This window comes from Suricata suricatta, chromosome 3, assembly GCF_006229205.1.
Source record: "Suricata suricatta isolate VVHF042 chromosome 3, meerkat_22Aug2017_6uvM2_HiC, whole genome shotgun sequence".
In the NCBI taxonomy this organism is placed as follows: Eukaryota; Metazoa; Chordata; class Mammalia; order Carnivora; family Herpestidae; genus Suricata; species Suricata suricatta.
In genome coordinates this window covers 57,614,854-57,640,794 of record NC_043702.1, presented here as the reverse complement: position 1 = coordinate 57,640,794, position 25,941 = coordinate 57,614,854, and the positions used below count along the sequence as shown (strand labels likewise).

General features: G+C 40.9%; 1 protein-coding gene across 2 annotated transcripts in view; it reads left to right on the top strand.

The window, feature by feature from the left end:
* Positions 1–25,941, top strand: part of RAPGEF4 (Rap guanine nucleotide exchange factor 4) — a 282,413-nt gene that overhangs the window by 47,775 nt on the left and 208,697 nt on the right. For both annotated transcript variants that reach the window (XM_029934374.1, XM_029934373.1), the window contains exons 3-4: positions 749–837; positions 15,448–15,594. In XM_029934374.1, coding sequence (XP_029790234.1) covers positions 749–837; positions 15,448–15,594 — 236 coding nt within the window. The remainder of the gene's footprint in view (positions 1–748; positions 838–15,447; positions 15,595–25,941) is intronic.

Genomic DNA, 25,941 nt, shown 5'->3' with positions numbered 1-25,941 from the left:
AAGCTAAATAAAAATCATGTACACAGAGATTTCTATAACACTGTGTACCCTTCAAAATGTCTTCCCACGTGTATACATGCATACATAGTCATACTTATATTTAAAAGTCATCTATACATGTTGTTTTCAAACGAATAATCTTTTTCTTATTGATATCAGAAACTTCATTCTTTTGGGGATGAGACTCTATATTCTATTTCTTAAGGGCACTTTCAAAATGAACCCTCCATGATCCATTTTGTAATGTAAAATCAATTGACAAGTGAGAATGTCTTTGGGGGTCAAAAAGTCCATGAAAGGCAAAACCCTAACTCTTAAAAAAGTCTCTGACAAGGCCTGGGAATAGCAGTTACTGGAGAGGCCACATATAAATCCCTTAATCCCTCCTCTTAAGCTTATTAGTGCACTTGTGTAGGGTGTCATTGTTGTTCCTGTCTGTCTGCAGCATGTCATCAGTATAATAATGGCTTCTAGAAGCTGGCTCTTGTGCAAGGAGCGCTAGCCTTGCCAGAGCCCAACTGTCCCACTGAATTGTCATGTGATTTATTTAGTCACTTCACTCATAGAATAAATAGGATGTAGTTTTGTTGAAAGATGAGGAAAAGAGAAATATGTCATGCTTTTATGAGAACAGATAGAGGAAGGGTGGTAAGCTTTGCTAAATCCAAGTCATGCCTAATAATGACCAGTGGTCATATGGTAAAACCAACTTATATTTGGTACACTTACCTTACTGTTTCTTTTTCAGTATTTCGCCAGGGTGATATTGGAACAAACTGGTATGCTGTCCTGGCAGGGTCTTTGGATGTTAAAGTATCTGAGACCAGCAGCCACCAGGTAGGATACTTTATTTTTTTTAATTTTTAAGTAGCATTTATTAGTGTTATTTTTAAAGACACATTAGGCCTATATATTTTATGCCATCAAAATTACATTTTCAAACTTTCAAAATTGTCTCTTTCCCATAGGAAGGAGTTCAACAAATGTTTGTTGAATTCTGTTATAAAGTTACTCAAGAAGCATATATATTGTATGTTTTCATGGTTTGAGTATAGTGACAAGTATTGGAACACAAAGTGCAAGAACGCATCACATGCCTTCCAGGAGCTTGCTGTCTGTTGGGAAATGCAAACAATTCAGTTGCACAGTGATGTATTGCTATTGTGTAAGTTGAAATGCGAGCAAAGGGGATAGAGAATCAAGTCTTCCTGGGTGTCTCCTCAGATCCTTCCTCCTTCTGGTATCGTGACTTTTCTTTGTCCTAGAAGTGATGCCTCATCAGCCTTGAGGTGCTGCAGTGATGCAGGGGAAATGTGCCTGATGCAGTCTCCCTGAAAATCTCTGTTTCTCCTCCTCATCTTCTCAAATGTGGAAGGGCTAGTAATATATTTTTCCCCCTAAAGTGTGCTACTTGCTTACTTGATCTTCATTAGTGACCTCCGAGGAGCTTAGCATCCCAGAGATAAAACTCATTTTCTCTCCTTTCCCCACCAATATTTGTGAATACTTAAAATTAGACCCAGACTCTTCCGCAATGACCTTTGCTCATCCTTATCTGTGGGGCCCAAATATACAGAGCTTTCCTGTTTGGAGTCAAGAACTTTGAATCTCAAAAGAATAGCCCCTAAAGGCCACCTTCAAGCCTCAGTATGAAAATGGCCAAGGGTTTCTATCTGCATATTCATGATTCATATAAAAACTGCAGGAAGGCAATTGGCTAATTATAAAATCAGAAAGAATTATCAGAAAAATTTATGCATAAGCTAAAGGGACAAATAGCCTATAGCCAAATACCATGTATAAAACAGTGTCTCTAAGCCTTTTTCATATGTAATGTACTCCAAATGTGAGAAACATTTAAGGTACACTAAGTCTCAGATTAAAAATGTTCAGGCACATGTGTACATATTGGAGTTGTGGGCAGCCAACCATCTAAAAATGGAAAAGTATCCTAAAGATGGTTGGTTAGGTGGGCATTTGAGTTTGGAATATGGCTGCCAATATTACTCCCACTGCTATGGATGAGCAGAGTCTTAGGCCAGGGCCCAATCCTGCTTAACCCATAGATACTTTTTCTGTGCATCACTACATAGAACCTTCCTGGGACCTGTGCCTTTCAACCTTGTAGGTACTGTCCCTCTTCCCTCTCTCATAGAGCCAGTTATCTCCTGGAGTTTAGAGGCCATGGTGAGAGGTGAGTTTTTTTTTTATTATTGTAATCTGCCTCACTTTCTCAATGGACTGAGAACAACTAGCACTTCTTGGATATTTGCCATGTTTAGGGCAGTGTTCTAAGCACCTGATAGGTTTTTATTTACTCCTTCAATGTTCACAACAACCCTATGGGGTAGGTCATATTGCTGTTTTTGTTTTGCAGTTGAGGCAGTTGAGGCCCTGACTGGTTAAATAACTTGCCCCAAGTAACATGTAGATATCAGGGGAACCAAGATTCAGCACCTGGACACAGGCTTGTAGACACTGCTCTGTGCTGGACTCAAAAGAGATGTAATGAGGGGCACCTGGGTGGCTGAGTCGGTTAAGTATCTGACTCTTGATCTCAGCTCGGGTCTTGATTTCAGGGTCATGAGTTCAAGAGCCACATTGGGATCTGCACTAGGTGTGAAGCCTACTTAAAAAAAATGGGATGACTCATGCAAGTTCCCTCTCTCTGCTATTTGTCATCTTTTCAGATTTTCCCATGTCTCTTATCTCTACATACCTTCTGCCTGCAGACTCCTGACCTGGTGGGTATCCTCAGGCTCCTTGTCCAGCACTGTTCCTGATGTTCACCTTAGCCAGGTGTCTGTCACCTGTGTGGAGGTGTGGAGGGGACAGGGCCTAGTAGAGAATGGCTCTCCTTGCTCCTCCAGGTGGCTGTGAATGAGTGATGATGGCGAGAAGGGAAGAACTGAAAAGAGATGGTGAGGAAAGAAAGGAAAGGGGAGGAGGATTAGAATTAAAGGGGGAGAAAGGTGAGAAGGAAAGGAAAACAGAGAGGAAAGAGAAGAAGGAGAAAGGCAGAGCAGATGTACCTAAGGGATGATAAATAACATCAGCATGAATGTGCTGACACATCAAGTGTTCAAAGCTGGTATGAGATTTCGATGGTATGAAAATAGTATTTGGCCAGACGCTACTGGAAAATTGCCCTGGACCAATTCTCTCATCATGGGGTCCTAGCAAGAACAGATGAGAAACACTTTGTTATTAGCTGTGGAGTTTAAAAAATCATAATAAACTTTTAACCTCAGCTGTGGTCTTGATCTCAAACCCAATTTCCAAGCTGGGCTTGGTCTTCTCTTAAGTTGTTAGGAGTTATTAGCCGTATATCAGATCTGGATTACTACCTCCTGTGTATGTCACCCCACATTGTCTAACCGGGGTTTTCTGGATTGATTTATATCACTAAGATATAGGGAAGAGAAAGCTCATTGACTTCTACATTCTCCAACTCTCCAAAGAGGAGAAGAGGAACACAGAGGGCCCCGCCTGCCAGCCAGCTCAGACAGTCACCCGCAGGACATGGTTATAGCCACATGGGAGAAAGAAAATAAAGAGAATGAGCAAGGTGGCTGAACCTCCTCCCATGGCAAGTTGCTTGACAGGGAGAAACAAAAAAGCAATTTCCATCTGTGCTGGCCTTGTGATGGGCCCTGGGTCTCTGCCCACTAGTAAGTAATATGGCCAAATCAGAGTGATCAGTAAGTCCATCAGAATAGCTCTCTCTATAAGTCAAGGTTCTCCAACGAAACAGAACAAATAAAAGACAGACAGGAATTTATTTTAAGGTATTGGCTTATGTGATTGTGGGGGCTGTTAAGTTTGAAATCCATATGGCAAGCCAGCAGGCTGGCGATCAGGCAAAAGTTGATGTTGCAGTCTTGAGTCTGAAAGCTGGAAACCTAGGCAGAATTCCTGTGTTGCAGTCTAGAAGCAGAATTCTATCTTCTCTGAGAGACTTCAAGAGAAACATGTTTGCTCTTAAGTCCTTCAACTGATTGGATGAAACCCATCTGCATTATGGAGGATAATCTGCTCCATTTAAAGTCTGCAGATCATAAATGTTAAAGATGTCTAAAAGATATTTTAGCAATATATCAAAATACAGGCTAATGTTTGACTAAACAAACTGGTTGCCGTAGTCAAGTCAACATGTAAAATTAACCATCAGCTACCTCAGTGGGGTGTGAAATAGAGTTGAGTAATGGGCCATGGGAGAAAAAGCAAGGAAAGACCTACAATTCCTACCGCTTGAGACCAGCAACAGCTTTGCTAAGTGCCTTCACTGCGTTATACTTGCTAGGGATTTTGTGTGCATTAACTGACTTCATCTTTTGGCATTCATGTCCTGGTTTACAACTGAGCTTGAAAACAAGACTCAACAACATCAGGTGCAAATCTCCCTGGGTCATACAAATGTATATGGCCAAATGAAGATTTGAGTCAGGTCTGACTATTCCAAATGTCATGTTCCTCCTGCTGCTCACACAGGAAAAAAGAAGAAAAGTTAAGAGACTAAGATAATGAAGGAAAAAAGAAAGGAGATAACAGCACAAAAGAGTGAAATCTTTATAAGTGGGCAGTGTCTTGCTAGCCTGCCCCTCTATTTTTATCAAGTCTCTTCATGGCCTTTCTTCTCATCCGAGTCAGAAATCAGAGATGGTGCTGATAAATTCCCAAACTTATCTCTGAATTTCAGACATACTCTCTAATGCCCTCAGCAGGGTGTCAGCTGAGCAAGAATGGTGGAATAAAAGCAGGAGTAGATCATGGTAATGGAGCGCCCACTACAGGTAACTGTGTGAAAAGCACTTTTCAAGCATTTTTTCATTGGCGACTAGGCTACAAACATATCCCTTCCCCACCCTTGTTTAGTGCTGTTTAGTGTCACTTTACAGGTAGACGCTAAATAACTCTCCCAAGGTCACTCATTCATTACGTATCAGAGCCAGTTCTTTGCGATTCTGAGACTGAAGTTCTTGAGCATTATGTTTATGTAGGTGCCAAGCATAATACTGAATGTGGGGAGAAGCTTTTCGCTGCAGCTCCGGTAACCACCCGCGGATTCCAGCTCAGAGCTCCACACCTCTCATCTCCAAGCCCACCTTGCAGGTGTTTGCTCCACCTGAGACAGAATGTCAAGGAAGGCCCACTTCTTAAACTCTGCTGGGCTGCCACTGGGGTGTGGGGTTCTCCTTCCACCACCTTTTAGATCAGTTAAATGAGCATGGTCCATCCCTTCCAAAGGTTTCTAGGCTAGAGGGTGGAGTAGACACATTTGGGTGATAGGGGAGGGAGATCGAGGTACTATGTACAAGGTGGGGGTGATAGGGTGAGAGTTTGGGTTGATGGGATGTATGGGGGCTGAAAGAAAGTGGGGGTCCTGACTTGGATGAAGACGTGGATGGTGATGACAGTAATTGAAATAAGGGCACATAAGAAATAAAACCCTTCACAGATTCTGATATAGTGTTTTTATGTCATACATTTATTAGGCATTATCGATCTGATGAAATTTTTTTTCCTGAAAAAAATCACCCTTTTCTTTTATATGGTGATAGGAAGAGATAACTATACATACATTTGAAGAATACAGTGGCATAAATGTTTTATTTGGCTCATAAATTTATATTACCTTTCTGCCTAATATTGTACTATTTTTTCTGCCTTTTCATCATTCCCTTATATGTTTTTGCTCCCTGGGTTAAAAAAAGACAGCATCTTGTCTTCTCTATGATTGGTTTTGTAGGTTCTTCTTGAGTTCCTTGGACTCCAGGTTGAGGGAGTTATTATTTCCCATTAGTGGTATCCTATAAGCATAGTAGTAGTAACGGTCATCATTTAGAAAGCATTTCGCTTCCATTGTTTGGTTTGAGCTGCCCTCGTAGGCAGACCCAACTGTATCTAACTTACTCAAGTCCCAGGCGAATGAGTGATCTGCTCAAGATGACATAATAGTGAACCATAAGCTGGAACTCCCCAAGACTTCCTTACCCAATCCAGCACTCTGCACTTATCATCCTTATCTTTGGTCAGCATGTGTGACCATTTGTGTGGATGTCTGTAAGGGGTCTTCAAAAGGTACTTGCTCCCAAGTGGCTCCCAGTGTCCATGGGTGATGGTGGTGTGTAGATCCTTCTTTGCCCCTTGGATCACGGGTGCCTAAGATTCTGACAAAGAAAGCTGTTGATTCCACATTTGGGAAAAGTATTAATATAAAAACATTCCACTCAGTGGTAATATAAACTTCAGGCCCTTACTTGTTGGGATGAGCACTGGGTGTTATATGGAAACCAACTTGACAATAAACTGTATAAAAACAACAACAACAAAAAACTTCAGTCCTTTTCCTAGGAGGAGGGGCTAGAGACAAAAAGCCATGGGACTGTGGGGACCGCGGATGGCTTACTTCCAGTCGGTCCACCTGGTCAGTTTCGAAGTCACAAGTCTGCCAATTGGGGAGGCATGACTTTGCAGGCAGTTTTGGTTTCACCCTGTGAGTCTGCTCCCAACTCAGAGCACATCAGACAGTGGTGCACAATCCTACTGAGTGTTGGTTGGAACTGACTTCTCTCCCTCTCATACAGGCATTTCTGGGCAAAGCCCCAAGCCAACATTGTTCTGCTTTCCTACTTTCCCTTCAGGTGAGTCCCCCCAATCTTTAAGCATGGACTGGAGGGGAGAGACCAAAGTATCCAGTTGAAGAGAGAGATGATAGGCCCTAGTCTGTGGAGCTGGTGCTACATTGCTTTCATTTCTTTTGCTATGGCCTCAAAACTGTGTTTGTTCTAAGAATTCTGAGAAATACATACTGTTCTGTTATTTTGATGAACTTGTAGAGACGGCTGTCCTTGGAAATACCTTCTTGTACATTGGATTGCTTCTGCTCCGTAAACAAAACCTACTTCCAAAACACTTGTATCCCATGTCCTTATGTAATTGTCAGAGGCACACCTCCCAGCTTTCTAGGCACTTTTCCTGCCTTGCACATTGTTTGTGTTACCGTTTGAAACTCAGAGTGCTCAGCAAGGAGATCCGCCCACAGATCACACCACTGGCCCAGCATCCCAGCTCGTTCACATGTTCACATAGGTTTCTACTTGGCAGCACAGATTCTATCAAGTATTAATCTTCCCTTTTTCCACTAATTCTTGTCCCCACCCTCAGTCTCTTACTTAAGCCTACCCAGACATCCACAGCTGAACTCTTGTGCTCAAGAACTTGCCTGTCTTGAGTGCCTATTTAACTACATGGCCTGAAAGTTAGAGGTTTTATGTTCCCACTAGAATGAATAATGCTATGAGTATATTCTTTTCCTATATGTACTTGAATGGGTTTAGGGTGAAAAGTGGATTTTGGAATAAATTATACATAGTAAGTAATATACATAAAAACAATATATAGGCAGCCATACTCAACTGGGTGTGTAAGTGTGTTTCCGAGAGAGAGAGAGAGAGAGAGATAAAGGAAGAGAAGGTCCTATTTTTCTCTGCAGATTTCATAAGTGAAGGGCCTTTTTGGCCTGGTAAATATTTAAACCCTAGAAACAAATAAGGTTTAAAAGTTAATCTTTGCACCAAAAAAGTATATTTTCCCTGTCACAGTAAAGAAGAGAAGTGACTAAAAGTTCATGCTGCAAAATAGATAATGAGATGGTGTATTACTTCATTAAAACTTCTACATCTATATAACAGATGCTTATTTAAAGTATTTTTACCTAATGCAACACACAGTGGTTATAATCAGACCTCTTTTGAAATCCTTTCTCTGTTACTTCACTGTTGTGTGACCTTAGGCAAGTTAGATTACCTGTAAGTTGGGGATAGTAATTCCTACCTTAAATGAGTCCATGTATATAAAGCACAAAGCTTGGCGCAGAGCAGGGGTTCTCGTACTTTTCCTTACTAATTCCAGAAGGAAAGGTTTGTTGCCTAGGGGGCGTGCAGCCAGTTGTAATGACTGCAGTGTTCTTGTTTTATCACAAGAGGGCAGTGCTGGCCTAGAGAAAGCAGGAGGTGTACTCCATTAGAATGACAACTTTCAAGGCTGTGATTCAGCCATTCTGTGAGATCAGAGAACCAGGGCTGCTGTTGGCACTTGCCCTCTCATCTGCTCCTGTAACATTCTCTGGCAATTTTTAGTCCAATTTTGGAAAAACGATCTCTCACTGGTACTTCCCCCAAAAGTAAAATGTGCTCTTATTTGCCTTCTCTTTGTCTCTACGTCAAAGATGTTGTTGTGTTGAATTTTTATTTATGAAATTTGAAGGACAGACCTGTTTCTCTATCATGTAGCTTTCTCTTATTCTCTGTCTTAGCCTGATTCTCTCATTTACTCTTGTTTCACCCCATTGTTTTCAGACAGAGAACACTGCTGTCTTCAGGGAACATTTTCTGAGCACAGTTAATGAGCCCATGAAATGGGGAAGGTGCCAAGTCCATAATGGTTGTTTATGATCTCTTATTACTTGTCTGCTCAGGTCATGTTATTTGTTAGGAACCGATCAGGAGTTTATTTAGCATCCGGCACAAGGCATCCACACACTCTTTAGTTTTGTTGCCGTGTAATTCTTCGTTTGGGTGGATGCGGGCTGAGCCGCAGTGCAGGACAGATTGGCTTTCTGCAGAAATGAAGCTGGCCTCCCTGATTCAGTTATCAGGATGCTAATGCCAGTCCCTTCTCATGTTCTCATCGACACTTCCCGCAGCCAGCTTGCCCGATCTTGTTAGGCTGTGTCTAACACTGTCAGTCCAGGGAAGTGCTGTAAAAGTAACAAATCTGTCTTTGCTGTCTGTTAGGAAAAAACACATTTGACTTGGAACTATTTTACCTTTGTGCTTGGCAATAAATTCTTCAGACAGCACATAACAATTTAATGTCTAGACAAATTCAGAGTTTAGGTCCCATTAAATTTTTATTTTTTAAAAAGACTTGTAGCACTCTGTAAATTCCAGTACTAAATTCAAGCTCATAAATAAACCCAAGCCCTACCAAACTTAATGGCAAGTATTGCCTATAGTCCTAAAATAAAAATTGTCAAAGTATTTGCTTTGTAAGAATTTATGTGTCAGGGTCTGTGGACTTAAAGGACCAATTTATTTTCACTAATGTTAACCCAACATGGATTCAAAATAATAAATATGCCACAAGACAGGTACCTTTTCTTGAGCTATTAATACAGTGATTTAAATCTGCTTACTAAAAAATCTGATACCCCTTGAAGTTAAAGGACAGTTAAAGAAAAACCTTGATGTGCTTATCAGAGAGAATTCTTATGTCTATTTTGTTGATTGTTAGTTATTTTAAATTTTGTCAGACTGTAACTAGTGTAAGTTGGATTTCGTATAGATGCGTAAGTGGATGTAAGTGGATGCGTGTAGATATTTGCAAAGCCCATGTTTTTACCTGTGACGTCAGTGATACACAGCTGTTGACTTTCTTAACACCATTCCTATTTTCATAGTGTAGCTATGTTTATAGCGCAACAAACAAATAAAATGCTTCATATGAAAACACCTGCTTTAAGAAAACCTGGTATATCATAATTCAGACGTACAAAGCAGATAAATTAAGGGGTGATTAGTAGCAGCACAAAAGGATTCTTTGATTTTCAGCAGGATTCGTCAGAAGGGCTCCTTTGAATACAAGCTCCCCCAGAGAGCTGAAGTGTTTGCAGATCATTCCAACCACTTGACATCCAGACTGGGAGACAGAGAGACTTGGAATTTAAGTGTTGAAAAACCATCATTCATAACACAAAATGAATATAGAGGTTCCCTTTTCTTTAAGTAATAGAAAAATATGATTTGCTTATTAGAAATGTAGTTAACCTCAATGTGTGTATAAATATGAGAAAGTCAGAAATACTGTTTTCCATTATTTACGGAGCATCTACTATGTGCCAGGAACCATACCGAACTCTGTGTGTCATTCATTGTCTTTATATTGAATCCTGCTTGTGCCCATTTCATAAATGAGGATATTGGGCTTCCTTGAGATCATTTTACCCAAAGCTGCAAGACTGTAATAACTGGCAGAGAAGAGTTGTGATTCTAGGTCTACGGGGGCTGTGCTTTTGTCCCTACACTGCTTCCAGGGAGACTTCCCGCTAAGCGTGGAGTGTTCTGACGCTCCGTGCCTCCAGGTTCGTGTCCTTTGCCTAATATTCCCTGCCTTCCATCAGGGAGACTTTATTGACATTTTTGTTAACCTACCTAACATGAACTTTTATGAATGGAGGTAACCAGACACTACCTATGCCAGTGAAATACATATTGTGTCAGGATAATGTTCACGACTTCAGTTGGTGCTTAGCTGGGCAGAGGAGGCTCAGAAACTGCAGGCCACCTATGGTGGAGCTAGGAGCTATCAGAGGCCATGTTCAGGTATGCAGGCAGGACATGGGAGTGGCTGAACACTGGAGCAGCACGGCCCCCAGGTTAGTAGAGTGCAGGACTGGGTTAGGTCTAACTAGTGGTAACATGATGGGGTGTAACTTGGTGATGAGCAGGGAGTCAGAAAGTGGGCCCAGTGAGGGAAGTGGGTAGCCAAGTGTGCTGATGAACAGGCCTGGCCACAGAAGGGTGCTGGAGAGGGGCTGGGGCCCCCAGGAGGACGTAGGGGAGGGGCTGGAGCTGTCAGAACCAGACAGCTGGCCGTTTGAAAAGAATTAAGATACCAGGCAGGTTATTAAGGCACAGATGCAGAAAGGCAGTACCTCAGTTCTTCCACTGAGGTAGGGACTCCCTTATTAGAAACCGGGGCACAGCATCAGAGTAGGAAAACTAATAATTGCTTTCATTTCTCCTAATGAGTTAAGAGGATTGGTGCCCTAGTCTGGGATGGATTTGATCCTCTTGTTGAGGGCCAGGTGGATCCCAGCTCTGGAAGGAGGATTAGAGAGGGAGCAGGGCTTTTTCTATTTTCTTGGAGACTGGGACTTAATATATAGAGATAAATATATATAAATAAATATATAGATTGACTGAAAAAAAACCCCCCACCTTTGTGGATTTAATTATTACTTTAATTGATCTTTCTACTGATCCTTGGCAAGCAGTACTTACATTTCATACGATATGAAGAGATATATGCAAAGGTGATTAGACTTACTGGTTCTAGTCTCAATGCCTGCTCACTAGCCATGCTGCTGGACACATCCCTGAACATCTCTGGGCCTGATGTTCCTCAGCCTATGAAATAGCCATGATGTTGCAGAATTGTTCTAATATTCCATCAATAAGAATACCCACAATTTATTAAGCATTTCTTTTGAGTCAGACTCTGCGTAAAGCAGTTTAAATGCATTATCTCATTTAACTGTTGTGAGGAATAAATAAGGCATCACAGTCGAGACGCCCGGCTCAGTGCATGGCACGTGGTGCTCCACTCACACACGTGGAGACATGTACATGCGGGCACACTGTGGAATGTGTACCATTAAGGGCAGGCGGGTTAGTAAGTGTTTTAGAAGATATGAGGAGTGACCAGGTTGACAGATAGGCAAAAGAGAGTTGCATTAGATTGGAGAAAGGAACGAGATGACATGTCAGTGACATGCCACAGGTTACTCCTTTTTGAGCGCCCATCACCCCTAGTTACATAGTCGAATTGGCCTCAGAGACCCAATATGCTGTACTAATAGCAGGAGGCAGTCTTCCCATGTGTCACCCAGGGGACCTTGCACTTGCTATGTGTCTGCTGCAAAGCAGTAAGTAAGAAGCTGGTCTCTGCCCCTATTCCAGAAGTCCCTCCGGGGATGGCGGTTCAGCCCCGTGCCTCCTCAGAGGTCTCACTACAACATAGGACTCACAACCATGTTTGGCTAACTCACTCCCTTGTTTTGGGTTTCCCTGGAAGCCAACCTAGAGATTAAGATTTAGCTGCAAGTGGTTATTTTTGAAGATGACCCCAGGAAGCCTTGTAAGGGAGTGGGGAAGTGAGACATGGTAGGAGGGAAAGCCAATAAAAGTGTGTTAAGAATTCCACTGGGCTCACTCTTTCAGGCAATTCTCCACGAAACTGTGTAGGGTTAGGAAGCTGGGGTATTTATATTCCTCCTCTCATGCCTCTTTGGTGGAGGTTGCCCCTTGCAGGCATCAAGTGCCCAGCCCTTGGCCCACGGGTGGAGCAATGGCGATGATGCCTGAGAGAGGAAGCCGCATGTGTGTATGACAACTGTCCAGAAAGCTACAATGACTTTAGGGGAGGGGTGAGGTGAGGAGTAGGGAGGAGTCTGGCAGGACCCCAGCAGCATCTGTTAAATCTACCTTCCTGTGTTGAAGACATTAAGAGTTTTAAATCTACATTTCATATTTCAACATCTTTAAAGTAAATTGCCATCTTATCAAAATAGAACATTTATTTGTTTTTGTTAATATTTTACATACCCTGAGTTGGTACTGACCAGTTTTTTCAGGCTTTATGTCACTATTTTCTTTCAGGTGGCCTTTCTGCACACTAATCTGAGAATGAGCAGACAATAAAATAATCAGAATAGTCTATTAAACATGTATGGGGACATGAGCAGATCTCTAGAGTATGTGTAAACTTTTTTATTTAAGGAATTTTAAATTTATTTTTGAGGGGGGGAGGAGAAGAGAGAGAGAGGGAGACAGAATCCCAAGCTGACTCCAGGCGTCAGCACAGAGCCCAACCCGGGATTCTCACCCACGAACCCTGAGATCATGACCTGAGCCAAAGTTGGATGCCTAAATAACCGAGCCACCCAGGTGCCCCTAGATATGTGTGAACTTTAAAGAAACAGTAATATTACATTCAGAAATGCACACTTCCAGCCCCAGGCAGAGGCATCCATTCAGCCTATCTGCCAAAGTTCAGGCTTGAAATTCTGACTGTAGGGATCTGGTTAGATGTCCGTGTGAACCAAAGTAAGAGGGCTCCCACCACAGTGACTCACATTCACCTACATTTCAGTATACATATTGAGCAACCTATCCTGGCTCTGTTAAATGAGAGAACACTGGATTGCTCATTTCTTTTGGATAATTTTCTTCTAAGCACATTGCAAACCTCTGGGATTCAAAAAGTAACATTCATGGACTATAAAGATAGTGATTAATCTTTAGAGTGAAAATGTTTTTCTTAGGACCTGCCTCTTCCCAGTGCCCGTCCCATATTTCCCAAATCCATTCCGATTTCTAAGTACATTTGTCCTAAAAATACTGAGTCTGCTGAAAGCTAAGTTTGAACTTAGAAGTAATTCTCCTTCCAGGTGAGGTTTTCTAGTCCTAACTTTAAGATCCTACCTTGTGTTTGTGACTCCCTGTCTTTAAACTTAAGAAGATCGTGGATGAAGCAGGAAATGTGGGAAGGACAGGTTCTATGTTCAGTTCTGGTAGGAGAGTGAGGGACATTGGAAATGGGCTGAGATGCTTGATGTGCCTCCTTGCAGAGGTCTTGACACGTGAGATCAAGACGTGGATCTTGACCCTTGAGACCGACAGTGTACTGGCAGCACTAGCAGGACTACTGTGGTTAGGTGTGTAATGCATGGGTAATTGTTAAACTCTCCAGGGGAGAGCCAAAGATACTTTCAATCCTTTGTCCATCACAAGAGCTGTTAACTAGCAAGAAGCTGGGCTCATGTGACTTTCACAGCCCATGTCTTCCTTTGTATACCTTATGATGACAAACTGCAGAGCCAGGGATAGGGGGTGAGAGAGGAGAAGACTGTTTATAATCCAAAAAAATCTACAACTAGCTCACAAGTAACAGATTTTCATACCTTTGCATTATGCTTTGTGGATAACCTTAGATATTTAAGCTACATGGACAGTGGCAGGAGTAAAATGAATGGTTCCATACCTGTCAAGCTTTAAAATAGAATTTTACACTGAAGGTGCAAATTAGGCAAAAGAAGTCTTTCTAAAGGGTGCAGATGATAAAGTAGGCCTGTAGGATTCTCAAGGGAACCTGATATTCTAGAGAATTTATGGAAGTCTGAGATTTATTGTAATCCCTCTGTGCTTTTACTAGAGTCTAAAAATTACTGAGAGATACCTAACTCACTGAATATTGATATTTTGGTTCTGGGGATATTTTTCTGACTGAATTTGTCTGCAACTGCCTTTCTGGAAACTTTATTAGCAGACTATTCCTACATCCTGCCCCCCCCCCCCAATCTTTTATTCTTTTCTGAGTTATTATTGATTTTATTTTCCTAAACACAATTTTATTTGGTAATATCTGGGCAGAAGCAATTTGCTGTGGTTCAAGGATCTAGATTCTTATGGGCATTTGTCTTAGTAATGTGATTACAGAGTCACTAACTTGATCTTAATAACATTTGCTTATTATCGTGTCTTAGATGCATGAAAGGAAAACTGTTTTCTGACTCAGAGGATTACCCTTGTGTATCTCCGTTAGTTGATAATGCCCTGCAAAATTAATGTCCAGGTGGCTTTGAGTGGCTTTTGCATTATTTGAAACTAGTTAGGATTAAATGCAAATATTGTCACCAATGTTGCATGCAGATTGGAAATTACTTTTTTAGTATACCTTAAGAAACTTTTAAATCATTGATTTCATGGCATTTTATAAACCGGACACACTGCACATTATCTGATGCTGTTTTTACTCTATTATGGCTGCAGGAGGCAGCATGATACAAAAAGCTTAGACTCTATAGTCAGATAGCTGTGGTTTGAATCTGACTGCCTTACTGAGTATTTGTGTGAACCAGGGCTGGGTTCATCAACCACCCTCACCCTCAGTTTCCTCATCTCTTCAAGACAGGCTGACATACCAGCCTCCCCAATCTAGGTTCTTATTGAACTATTGTAACTGTAACTGTCTCACTAAAAATCTGTTCATTTTTTAAAAATTCCCTTCTTTTTTCTTAAAGCAGAAAGTAGTCATATAAAAAGATAATACTGTCCACAAAAAGACGTGAAGAAGGTTGTTGCCAGCAGCTTTATTCATAATCTTCCTAAACTAGGAACAATCCAAATGTTCACAAATAGGACAATGGATAAGCAAATTGTAGCATACCCATGCAATGGAAAATTACTCGTCAGTAAAAGGAAAACAATTACTGATCCATGACACAATATGGATGGATCTTAGAGACATGTTGAGCAAAAGGAGCCAGACACCAAAAAGGGCATATTGTCTGACTCCTTATACATGAAGTTTTAAAATCAGCCAAACTCCTTTATGGTGATAGAAATCAGAATACTGATTACCTCTGAAGGGAGGGTCTTGATTGGAAAAGGGCACGAGGGGAATTTCAGGGTGATAGGAATGTTCTATGTCTTGATTTTGGTGGTGATTACACAGGTGTATATATTTATCAAAATTTGATGAACTGTGCAGTTGAATTGAGTGCTTATTGTGTATAAGTTAAACTTAAATTCACAGAAAAGACCGCTCACCCATCTCAGTTAAATGTTTAATTTTCTCATGACCAATTTTTGGGATCCTCAGGATGCAGTGACCATCTGTACCCTGGGAATTGGGACAGCCTTCGGAGAGTCCATTCTGGACAACACGCCCCGCCATGCGACCATCGTTACGAGGGAGAGCAGTGAACTGCTCCGCATCGAGCAGAAGGACTTCAAGGCTCTGTGGGAGGTGAGCCCCAAGGCTTCCTTGTCAATTAATGTAGTTGCAGAAAAGAAAGAGAGCTGCCACGTGGATAATGGCATTACAGTCAAGCCTTAATGTGTTCTGTTCTAGGCTGGTAGATGAAATTTAATTTTCAAAACTTGTTTTTGAAATGAGTGAGTGAAAAAGCCATTTTTGACATAAGACATCCCCCCTGCTTTTTTTTTTTAATTTAGTGCTTGCTCAATTTTCTGTAGTTTGACATACCTTATAATTATTTCTTGAATGACCATAGAGTGTTTTATGTATTTCCTCTCTCCTATTCCACAGATGTATTCTTAACTAGGGAACAAAATACTTTGACATTTTCTTTTGCATTTTAAAAATCATCGTTGACATGTTCCCTGGTAAAGTGGAATGAGTGGGGTTAACATCTGCTTCATTTAAAGGCTTTTAAAAATGATGTTTCGTGCAATCAGGTGTGGGAAATGAGGGACATAGAGATGTCTGGTTGCTTGCCAACCTCAGAATGCATGGGTGGCACAGTGGTGGATGGATGCTCCCGGTGCTGGGGGCTTCTGCATTTACCGCTGCTTACCAGCGCCCCTTAGGGTATTGCACTCATTTGCAAGAAGTAGGGGAATAAATCATCTTATATGTGGTAATGGCAAGTGGAGCACTTAGAAAGGCCCAGCTAAGCCTTGCATCTTTTACGCTCATTCCTTTTCAGTTCTACAAGCTTCTGATTTTAACCTGGGGTTGTTCCTTATCTTTGTCCTTGGCTCAGTATGTCCAAGTGTTAACCCATCGAGCTGGCAGGCTTTGCAACTTGTCCCGGTGTGGCTAAGATTTTAAACTTGATCTTAAAAGAATTTTGTGTAATCAAATAGTTTCCTCCAGAGCCAAACAAATGACAGATGCATTAAGGGAGCAAAGCTGCAGGTGAATGAGTGATGCTTGCCTTAAAGTCCTGCAAAGCCTTGGAAGGCCTTCGTGGTGAAACCTGTTACTTTTATTCTTGGCAGTAGTGAATAAATTGCGGGGTTGCTTGTTTGAAATGTTCCTCTTAGAAAATATTAAAGAGCTCCAACTGCTCTGTAAAGTTCAGAGACAAAAGCTAGTTTTAGGAAGGCAAAGCTGAAGTAGGTTTGCATGAGGTGTATGTGGAGAGGTTTTCTGTCAATTAAAAGGGACCAAGCTTGAGGCAAATAAGCCTTTTTTTTTTGGATCTTTCATTTCTAAAAGGTAAACTGAAAAAGTCTTTTCCAAAAAAGAAAATTTAGAAAACTGGCTTAAGAACAAAAATGATTTCCACCTGTGATGTATGTCATTATAACTGCTTTTGTCTGTTACGACTTTTTCAAGTTGCTCATTGAAGATGGTTTGTGGAAATATTTAAAATTTTATTTTAATTAGAAGCCCTCAGCACCATGAAGGAAGTTCCTGAGAAGTTGCTACCTGTGAACATTTTTGAAAAACTTATTATTAGAAAAATTTTCAAACATACAGAAAATCAGGAAGGATAATACAATGAACATCCATACAGCCCCACTTAGTTTAGCAGTTGCTGACGTGTAGCCATATTTGTTCCATCTTTGGGGTTTTTTTGGTTGTTGTTGTTGAACCACTTTAATGTAAATGACAGACATTATGACATTTCATCATAAATATTCAACATAATCTCAAAAAATAGAATATTCTGCCACATACCCATAACACCATTGTTCTATAAAACTAAAGATAATATCCTAATATCTAATACCCAGTCCACAGTTCAAATTCCCCATAAATACCCATAAATAAATAAGTATTTAATAAATATCTTTATATCTGTTGTATTTCAAACCAGGTTCAAATAAAGAACCACGTCTTATATTTGATTATTATATCTGAGTCTCTCTCTCTCCTCTCTTTCCCTGTTCTCTCCCCCTGCTCTCTCCCTTCCACCTTCCCTCCCTTCTTCCCTCTCTCTGTCTTTCTCATCCATTCCGTGGCATTGACTGTTAAAAAGACTAGCTGAGTTTCTTCCAAATTCAAGATTTGTTTGATTATTTTCTCATGGTATCCTTTTGTACCACTACCCGAGGGCTTCCTATAAATGGAAGTTAGAGCTAAAAGCTTGATTAGGTCAGATCAAGCATTTTTGGTGAGAAAATGCCAAATGTGATACTGAGTACATCAGGAAGCTCATCATGTCTGGAAGCTTTGCTGTTGGCACTGCACTCGTGTGATTAGCTCGAGTCTGTGGTTAGACTTCATTTGAGTCCATTGTAGGGCTATTGTCCACAGGTATTTCCCTTAAAGGAAAGTTATTAAACGGGGGGATTGATACTGAGGGTGGCTTTGGTACCCACACCTTGCCGCATGATTCTGCAGCTCAGTGGATCCAACTCAGTGTAACCTCAGTGTAGGGTTCTGACCTCTGCCAGTGACTTAACTGAGCTGAAAGGAAAGGACAGAGTTTTTGTCTGACTTCTTATTTTATAGGTGGGGGACTGGAACCTCATAGGGAGTAAGAGATTAGTCACATACTTCATTTTATTTGCCTGTTCATGCAACTAAGTACAGAGCACAAATGACATGCTCAATCAGCGTTTTAACTGGCTAAAATGGAAATGCAAGAAACTCCATCATCTAGCAATCCATGTTCATTAGAACTTTATTAATGGGTACAATTGTGCATATATGGTACGTGACAATCCTAAGAAATTGTAAAATTCTAAATAACTTTCTAAATAAGAAAGATTGACTTAAGTTCATCCTCCCATGCATTGTTTAACAAATACTCACTGAGTATCTCCTGTGGGTCAGGTAGGTGTAGCAGCAGACAAGACTCACAGAGCTCTCGCTCTCCAGGAGGGCTTCTGTTCTATGTGGGGAACACAGAAAATAAGCTACCAAGTCATAACAGTATTTCAGAGTATAAAAATCATTATCATTAAACAGATTTTATTTCTATTTGAATATGAGGGATCCATTGATGACACTAATCTGCTAGCAAAATATCTGATACTCAGAATACTTATTCCTTGTTTATGTTAGATAATGGAGTTTATAATGCAACCATTTATTACAGTAGTAAATAATGCCCATTAGCAAAATTAAAACCCAAACTCATACTGTCAGCTGAAATCTGAGTGAGATCTGCCAGCCAAGCATTAAAAGGAAAGGATTATGTAGGGAAGGATTCAGGTAGCAGCCTCATCGAACTATAAGGTGGCAGGAAGAAGCCAGCAGAAAGGTAAGCTGGATAATAGTGTCTCCCTTGTTGGCAAGGTAAGTAACTCAGTGTTGGGCTATAGGTTAAGGATAGTAAAAATTAGATAACCTGAATCATGCGTCTAAATTTGCATGTTCATCTCACTTGACTAATTATTTTCGAAGACTGTCACAGTGGGCCCATTGTATGTCAAGTACCCCCTGGTTTAACTTTGTCTCCTTATGTATGCCCTTGTCACTTAAAGAGGGCAAATGACAAAACACAAGGACCAGGATTCTGAGTTATTTCTTCTCACTCTGAAAGTTATGATCTATAACCACTACCAGGTAGCACAGTCTAAAAGTAGCTCTTTAGCAGGCTGAGCAAATAGTCTATTTTAAATCTTACACTTGGGACTTTAATGGAAACACAAAGCTAGGGAATCCTTACTTTCCTGACCAAAGGCAAGTTTCCTCAGCTCTCTGCAGGAAGAGAACACACTTAGAGAGCTACATGTGAGGTTTTGAAATCCTATTCAATTTCATCCCAGATACTTTTTGTTTTGTATTGTGTACTATGTTGTAAGTCAAACTGGTAGCACCTAGAGTATTTAAAAAAGTTATTTCCATAAATGTAGCTAGAGCATTATTCAATACCCTCTACAAATACATCAGAAAAAGTATTCCCCAAGATATAACAGAGGTAACATCTTGAAGCTTTTCTTTGCATCTTGTGTCTTTCCTAATGAAAATGTTTTCTTGTTCTTCCGTGTTTCAGTTGTTAATTTATGGTCAGATTTGAGACCATTGGATTGCTCCATCTTAGAACCAGGTCATGCTTTCTTAAGTGAATATGGTAAATTTATTCAGAGTTGGTTGATAGTGCATCCCTCCTCTCACGCCTTTGTGATATTAGAACTTAAAAAAATATGTGAACCACAGTATAAAACATCTCATTTTTCAGCAGCAGATAGGGGATGGAGAGAGAGAAGAGAGAGGAGAGGAGATAGTTTTGTTTCTGAATTTCATTCAGAAGAAAAATAATTGAAAAGTCTTGGAATATCACATTCAGTGCTTGAGACAACCCTAATTCAAACACTTCGGCACTGGTGGCATTGAGTGCCCTCAGTGAGGAAGTTAAATGGCAGAGTAGTTAAGTATAGGGTTGGGAGTTTTAAACCAGTTACTAATATTTGATCCAAGATTGTGTTATTGGTGGTGGCTCTTGGACTAAATGAAGAACTGATTTACTGTCCAACTCCATGAATTTCTTTGCAGCACATATAGGATAAGAAGGTTTCTCGTGGTTACAAATGACTCCAACAGGAGTTGTCTTTTGTTTGTTTTGGTTTCCTTGTTGCCTTTCTATCTAATGTTATGTCTGTATGAAGATGCTTTCAGCTTTGTAGTAGCATGTATTGACATCTTTACGTAGAATATTCCCAATACATGAAATTGAATGAAGAGGTGAGTCCAGTGTATTCAGAGAAGTAGATTTTTGATCAAATTTGTAACAGACACAATTGAGAGGTCCTTGAACTTGTGCTCTACCACTTTTCTAGATGTGTTTCAGTTGCATGGACATCATCTGGCAAAAGCTTTCCTTCACCGTGAGCCATGTTTGAACATGTTCAGTATAATAATATGTCTATGAATAAGTCATTTGAAATTTAAAGACAGCAATAAAACTACAAGAGTCTAAAAATAAAAGCAGTATTTTAAATTTATAGTCTGACCCATACCACAATAAAATTGATTTCTTGGCTGTAATTGTTACCCAGAAACTTTTGGCACATATTTGTGAATTTATTCTAACCAAGGGATCTCATGTCACAGAGAACTGTTGCTCTGACGTAATGATTGTTCCAGGAGAGTTTATTCCCCAAATGTGTCTGTGGCCTCAGTTAATACTGTTAAGTAACCGAAAATCTATTTCATGCTTTATGGGATATAAAACTGAATGGAAAATGAAGAAGTAAGTACATATTTCTGTCTTAGGAGAAGAATGGAATTTGTATACAGGAATATTTCTAAGAGTAATGAATATTGTTGAAGAACTATCTTTACATCTGTTTCTATTCCCAGATTTTCAGTGTTTTATTTCTCAGTTCTACCAGATATGTTAGCAGTTGTGGGCCTGAAAAGCTTTTCAGTTATTTCCATTTACTGCATCTCTTAGACTATGCAGGGATAAAGAGTTCTTTTCCATTAATGATCTTTCAAGCCACTATGAGAATAGGAATTATTGATAATAACAGCAGCTTAGTCTTTGCTGATGTGCTTTAAAAATCTTATCAGAATAATATACTTTTCAGAGGCATCTGCTCCTGCTTGAATGGACTTGAGGTCCCTGTCTGTCTTGGGCTGTCAGAAAAATGAAAGCCAAATATTTAAAACAATATCGGAACATAAAAATCTTAGAGGTCCTTTGGATGGTTTTTATTACTGTATTTAGCATGCAAACAATTTCTTTCCTTTCCTTCCTTCCTCCCTCCCTCCCTCTCTCTTTCTTTTTTCTTTCTTTCTTTCTTTCTTCTTTCTCTCTCTCTCTCTCTCTCTCTCTCTCTCTCTCTCTCTCTCTCTCTCTGTCTGTCTTTCTTTCTTTCTTTCGTTTTTGTATGCATGCAAACAATTTCAGGTTGGCTTTCAGCATAGGCTGGTATTTCAGGTAAATATTTAGTGGTCCTGAGCAGTGAGGCAGGACTGCACAACCCATCCTCAGAGGAAGCCCCATGCCTATCATTTAATGCACAGGGACCCTCAGTCTCATCTGAGGACTAGCTGGAACCAAGAGCCAATGGGCCTGATTTCTCCCAAGTCAGGAGTCTGTGCTTACTTTTTGGCAACTTTGGAGCTTGTCCTGTAGGGTTACTTCCCAGGCCAGAAATTTGCATCAAAGGGCTAAGAAAAATACATCCAAAAATAAACATGAAAGTCAGGATTTCATGCCAGGAACTCCAGCCACACACATCCTGTTGGCGGCTTCTCTTGACTCTCCTCACAGTTGTGATTCTTTTAAACCAAGCGGAAGCCTCCGATGACTTGGACCTTATGTCTGCTCCAGGGTCTCACTCCTCTGTTCTCAAGCTTTTCCATGGAGTGGCGAAATGATTCAAATCCAGAAAGAAAGGGAGTGAAGTTACTGGGAGGTAACTACAGTTAAATATATACATATACATATGTATATATTTATATACAGGAAGTCTTTTTCTATTGCCTTTGGCTGCCTGAGCTTTTCTGGAGAACGACTAGCACCCGGTTTCTCTCTGTGGACTGATATCTTCTTAACACTGTTAGATACAAACAGGGAATTATCGGCCATGAAGGTGTATTTTGCTGTCCAAATAAAGGACAGATATTCACTGGATGTCTGGGAACTTTGAGAGACAGAAAAAGAAGGACATATGCTCTACAAGGTTAGAATGGATATTTTTTTATTCTTTAGTGGGGAAATATTGTATGTCACAGTTTTGCATTTTGGTTTGAGGAATTATACTCTGAAGCATCTCTGGCCTTTCTAATTATGTTTCACCAGACCTAAATATGTACAACGGGACTGACATAATTTGATTTCATCTTTATTTGTGATGTGTGTGTGTGTGTGTGTGTGTGTGTGTGTGTGTAGGGGGGAGTGATGGCTCATCTTTTTCTGATTGTGAAGGATGTGTTTGTTTATCCTGATGATCTTAAATATGTTTCCAGAAGATAAAGATAGTTGTTCATAACTAGCAAGTTGCATTTATCGCATTAATATTAAATGTGGGTATTTATCTGGTGACATATTTGAATGGCATATATTAAAAATAAATTTGGGGCAAGGAAACAGATTGAGAGCGATGGTATTTCATCCCGGACGCCCAGTAGGTATCTTGCCTGCCGCTCTCAGACTATATGAAGTCCTCAGTGTTTATGGGAACTCTGTTACATTATTGATGACTTGAAGTCAGACTGGCTCCACAAGCTATGATTTCACTGTTTCTCAGAAGATGATCAGGAGGTTGGAACAGATAAAGGCTTGGCTGGCATGTGCCAGGAATGCCCAGATGCTGCGGGTAGGCCTTTTGGCAAGGTGTGCCTGCCGTAAGCAGTAGTCATCGCTTCTTTATTGGAGCTCCTCTGGGTGTTCGTTTCAGGAGTGTGCGCAGGATACTGGGCTCTCGTACAGGTTGCTGTGAGCAGAGGTTTTGAAATGCCTCCCATGGCCTGGCCGTGCATTTGCCAGCTTGCCTTTGACCACTCCCTGCCTCCCACGCCCCGCACTTTTGTCTGGAAATGGCCCTCATTACTCTCCCAGCTAACCTACCATGCTGTGTGCCTCTAAGGAGTGTCTCAACTCCATGTTAATTGGTGCCACTTTGAAAATTTCATCTGTAAGAAACTCCTGTCACATTCACCAAACATACACACTTGGTTCCCACGCTGCGGAGGTGTAAAGTGTGTCACCTCTGTCCAGTTTACAATCTGGTGGAGAAAACAGACAAGCGCAGGCACAAGCCATCCTGATGTAGGACAAACTGGAAAGTATTATAAGAAAGATGCTGGAAGACACAAATGAGGGAGGAGAGGGAGAGATTCATTTCCATCCAGGGTATCATTTCATCCAAAGACGAAGAAATTTGGCTCTGAATTCTTATGTGCCTAACAGGGCTGTTCTTCAGCATCCCCAAAGGATTGGGGTCAGTTCACCAAATTCCAGCATTTGAGGCAGGCTTGTCCCAAGGGCCGGAGCATGCAGGAGAGGCTGGGCTTCCTCACTCATCTTGCGCTGTGTTCTGCCTTCTCCTTCTTATGACTGACCCGGGGCCGGCTTGAATAGGGGCCGGCTTGAATAGGGGCCTGCCTGCTCTCTGAGGGTGTCATGTGTTGTATTTCCAAATGCCTGGCTTTGTGTTTTGTTTGTTGTTCAGTCCTCTTCTGGAGAAATCCTCTCTGAGGTTTAAATGGGTCCCTCAGGCAAAGACCGTTCAAGTTGGGAAAACTTTAAGAACTTGAGACTCAGAAGGAACTCGTGGTATGAACTGGGGGATATTGTTAAGCTCTTTATGTGTAGGAAGCTCTGTGGTCATGGGACTCTTCTGTTCTCATTGGGCCAAATTCCACTCCTGTGTAGTCTGCAGGCTGCCGCAGAGAGGTTAGAGCACAGTCACTGGGACGGGGTGTCTGACACGGAGGAAGGCGCAGCAGGAAATCCTGTCACACACTCAGCTCTTCAGATTGCTGCAGGCTTGCCCTTGGTTGATCTCACTAACCTCAGTGTTTTGAGCTGTCTGGCCCAAACCAATAAATGCAACACAGACCTCCTAAAGGCTATTGATGTGGGTGAGCGGTCTGGCCTGAAATTCTGATTTGTTCCTGGTCTAACCCAGCTCTGCTTGATGACTTTTTGGAAAGCTCTCTAGCTTCTTAGTTGAATTATAAAGATACCTGGTCTTGAATTTTGCCTGGCTGTCAAGAGTGCTCCAAGTTAATCTTGATTGATTACTTAAGTGCCTTATGAATTGGAAAGTTTAGTGCCCCCCTCCTTCCCTTTTGGTTTTCAAATTCAAGAAGGCAAAGCCACAAATTATATGAATGGAAAATTGATATCATTTGAAAGGCAAGAACTTTATGTTATTTCTCATCATTTATAGTTGTAGTTCTTAAAAACTAGTTCCACATTAGAATTACTTGGAAAGCAAGTTAAACTTCCCACGTGTGGGCCCTCTCTAGAACAATGAAACCAGAATCTCTAGGAGAGGGGCCCTGAGTGCCGCTGGCTTCTTCAAGCTCCCCAGATGGGCGTACTGGGCAGCCGGGGCTGAGGACCTCTGTCTTCCAGCAGTGGGCTTTGGTAAGTGGGCACTGTGCCCCTTTGCATCTGGTTCTCTGCATTTACCTGCCTGGCATTTTTTGCCCTGTGCTAAGTCTCTGTGATTGAAAAATATGTTTATTCCTTGTTTGTGTTAAATCACTTAGTGTAATTTTTCCTTCTCTCCTATAGACATTGTACTTCCAAATTGAGGTTTCTGTCAGATTTAAGTAATAATGGCAATCAATATTTTAGAGATACAGTGAGTGGGATTTTTTTTATTTAAGGATTTGTGATTAGAGGTTGCCTGTGTGGTCTGGCTATTGAAAGTGTGAGAACCAAGTACAAAATCCATCCCCCTCCTTAAATTCCACCATCCTACAAACATGTATTCTCTTATGCGTCAGAGCAATCTTGTCATTACACATCATGTAGCTCCTGGAAATTCCATTGTTCCTTTGTAGAAGAATGAGAGTAAAAAGGGCAAGTAATATCACAGCATCATTATGAAGGGAGTTTTGAGCTCATGGGCCTCTTGAGAATGCTGTGAACCCCGACCCACCCCTGGACTGTGTACTGTGAGAGTCACTTCTCTAAGATAAATCCCCAGAAAAACAATACTAAGTTGAAAGGTATGAAAACATTTATGTCTCTTGACAAATATGATCACATTTATTTTCAATAGTTTTTTTTCTGCCACCAGGAGTGTGTGAGCATGCCTATTATATCCAGCTTTGGCCAGCATGATTGTTATATATTTACTCCGTTATTGTAGGCACTGTTATTGTCATTGTGTTTCTTTGATTACTGCTGGGATGGTTGAGATTTTTTAATGTATCTCTTTCCTGATCATATTTACTCACCAATACATTGGAATTTATTTCTCAGTTTATATGAATGCTTTATTTGATCAAGATATTAAAGCCCTTTGTTGTAATTCCTGCAAATATTTTATCTTGGTCTGCTGACTTTTCATTTTTCATGAACTTAAAGTACATATATTCTAAATCCATTAAGTCCCCAACAAAAAGTTTATTTTGTTATTAAAAAAAAATTTTAGGGGCATGTCGTGGTTCAGTCAGTTAAGCATCCAACTCTTGGTTTCAGCTCAGGTCATGATCTCCCCAACACTGACAGCTAAGAGTCTGGAGCCTGCTTTGGATTCTGTGTCTCCCTCTCTCTCTGCCCCTCCCCTGCTTGTGTGTGCTCTCTCTCTCTCTCTCTCAAAAATAAATAAACATTAAAAATTATTTTTAGTTTGGGGGCACCTGGGTGGCTCAGTCGGCTAAGTGTCCAACTCTTGGCTTCATCCGCTCAACCATGATCTTATGGTTTGTGATTTCGAGCCCCACATCAGACTCTGTGCTGGCAGCACGGAGCCTGCCTGG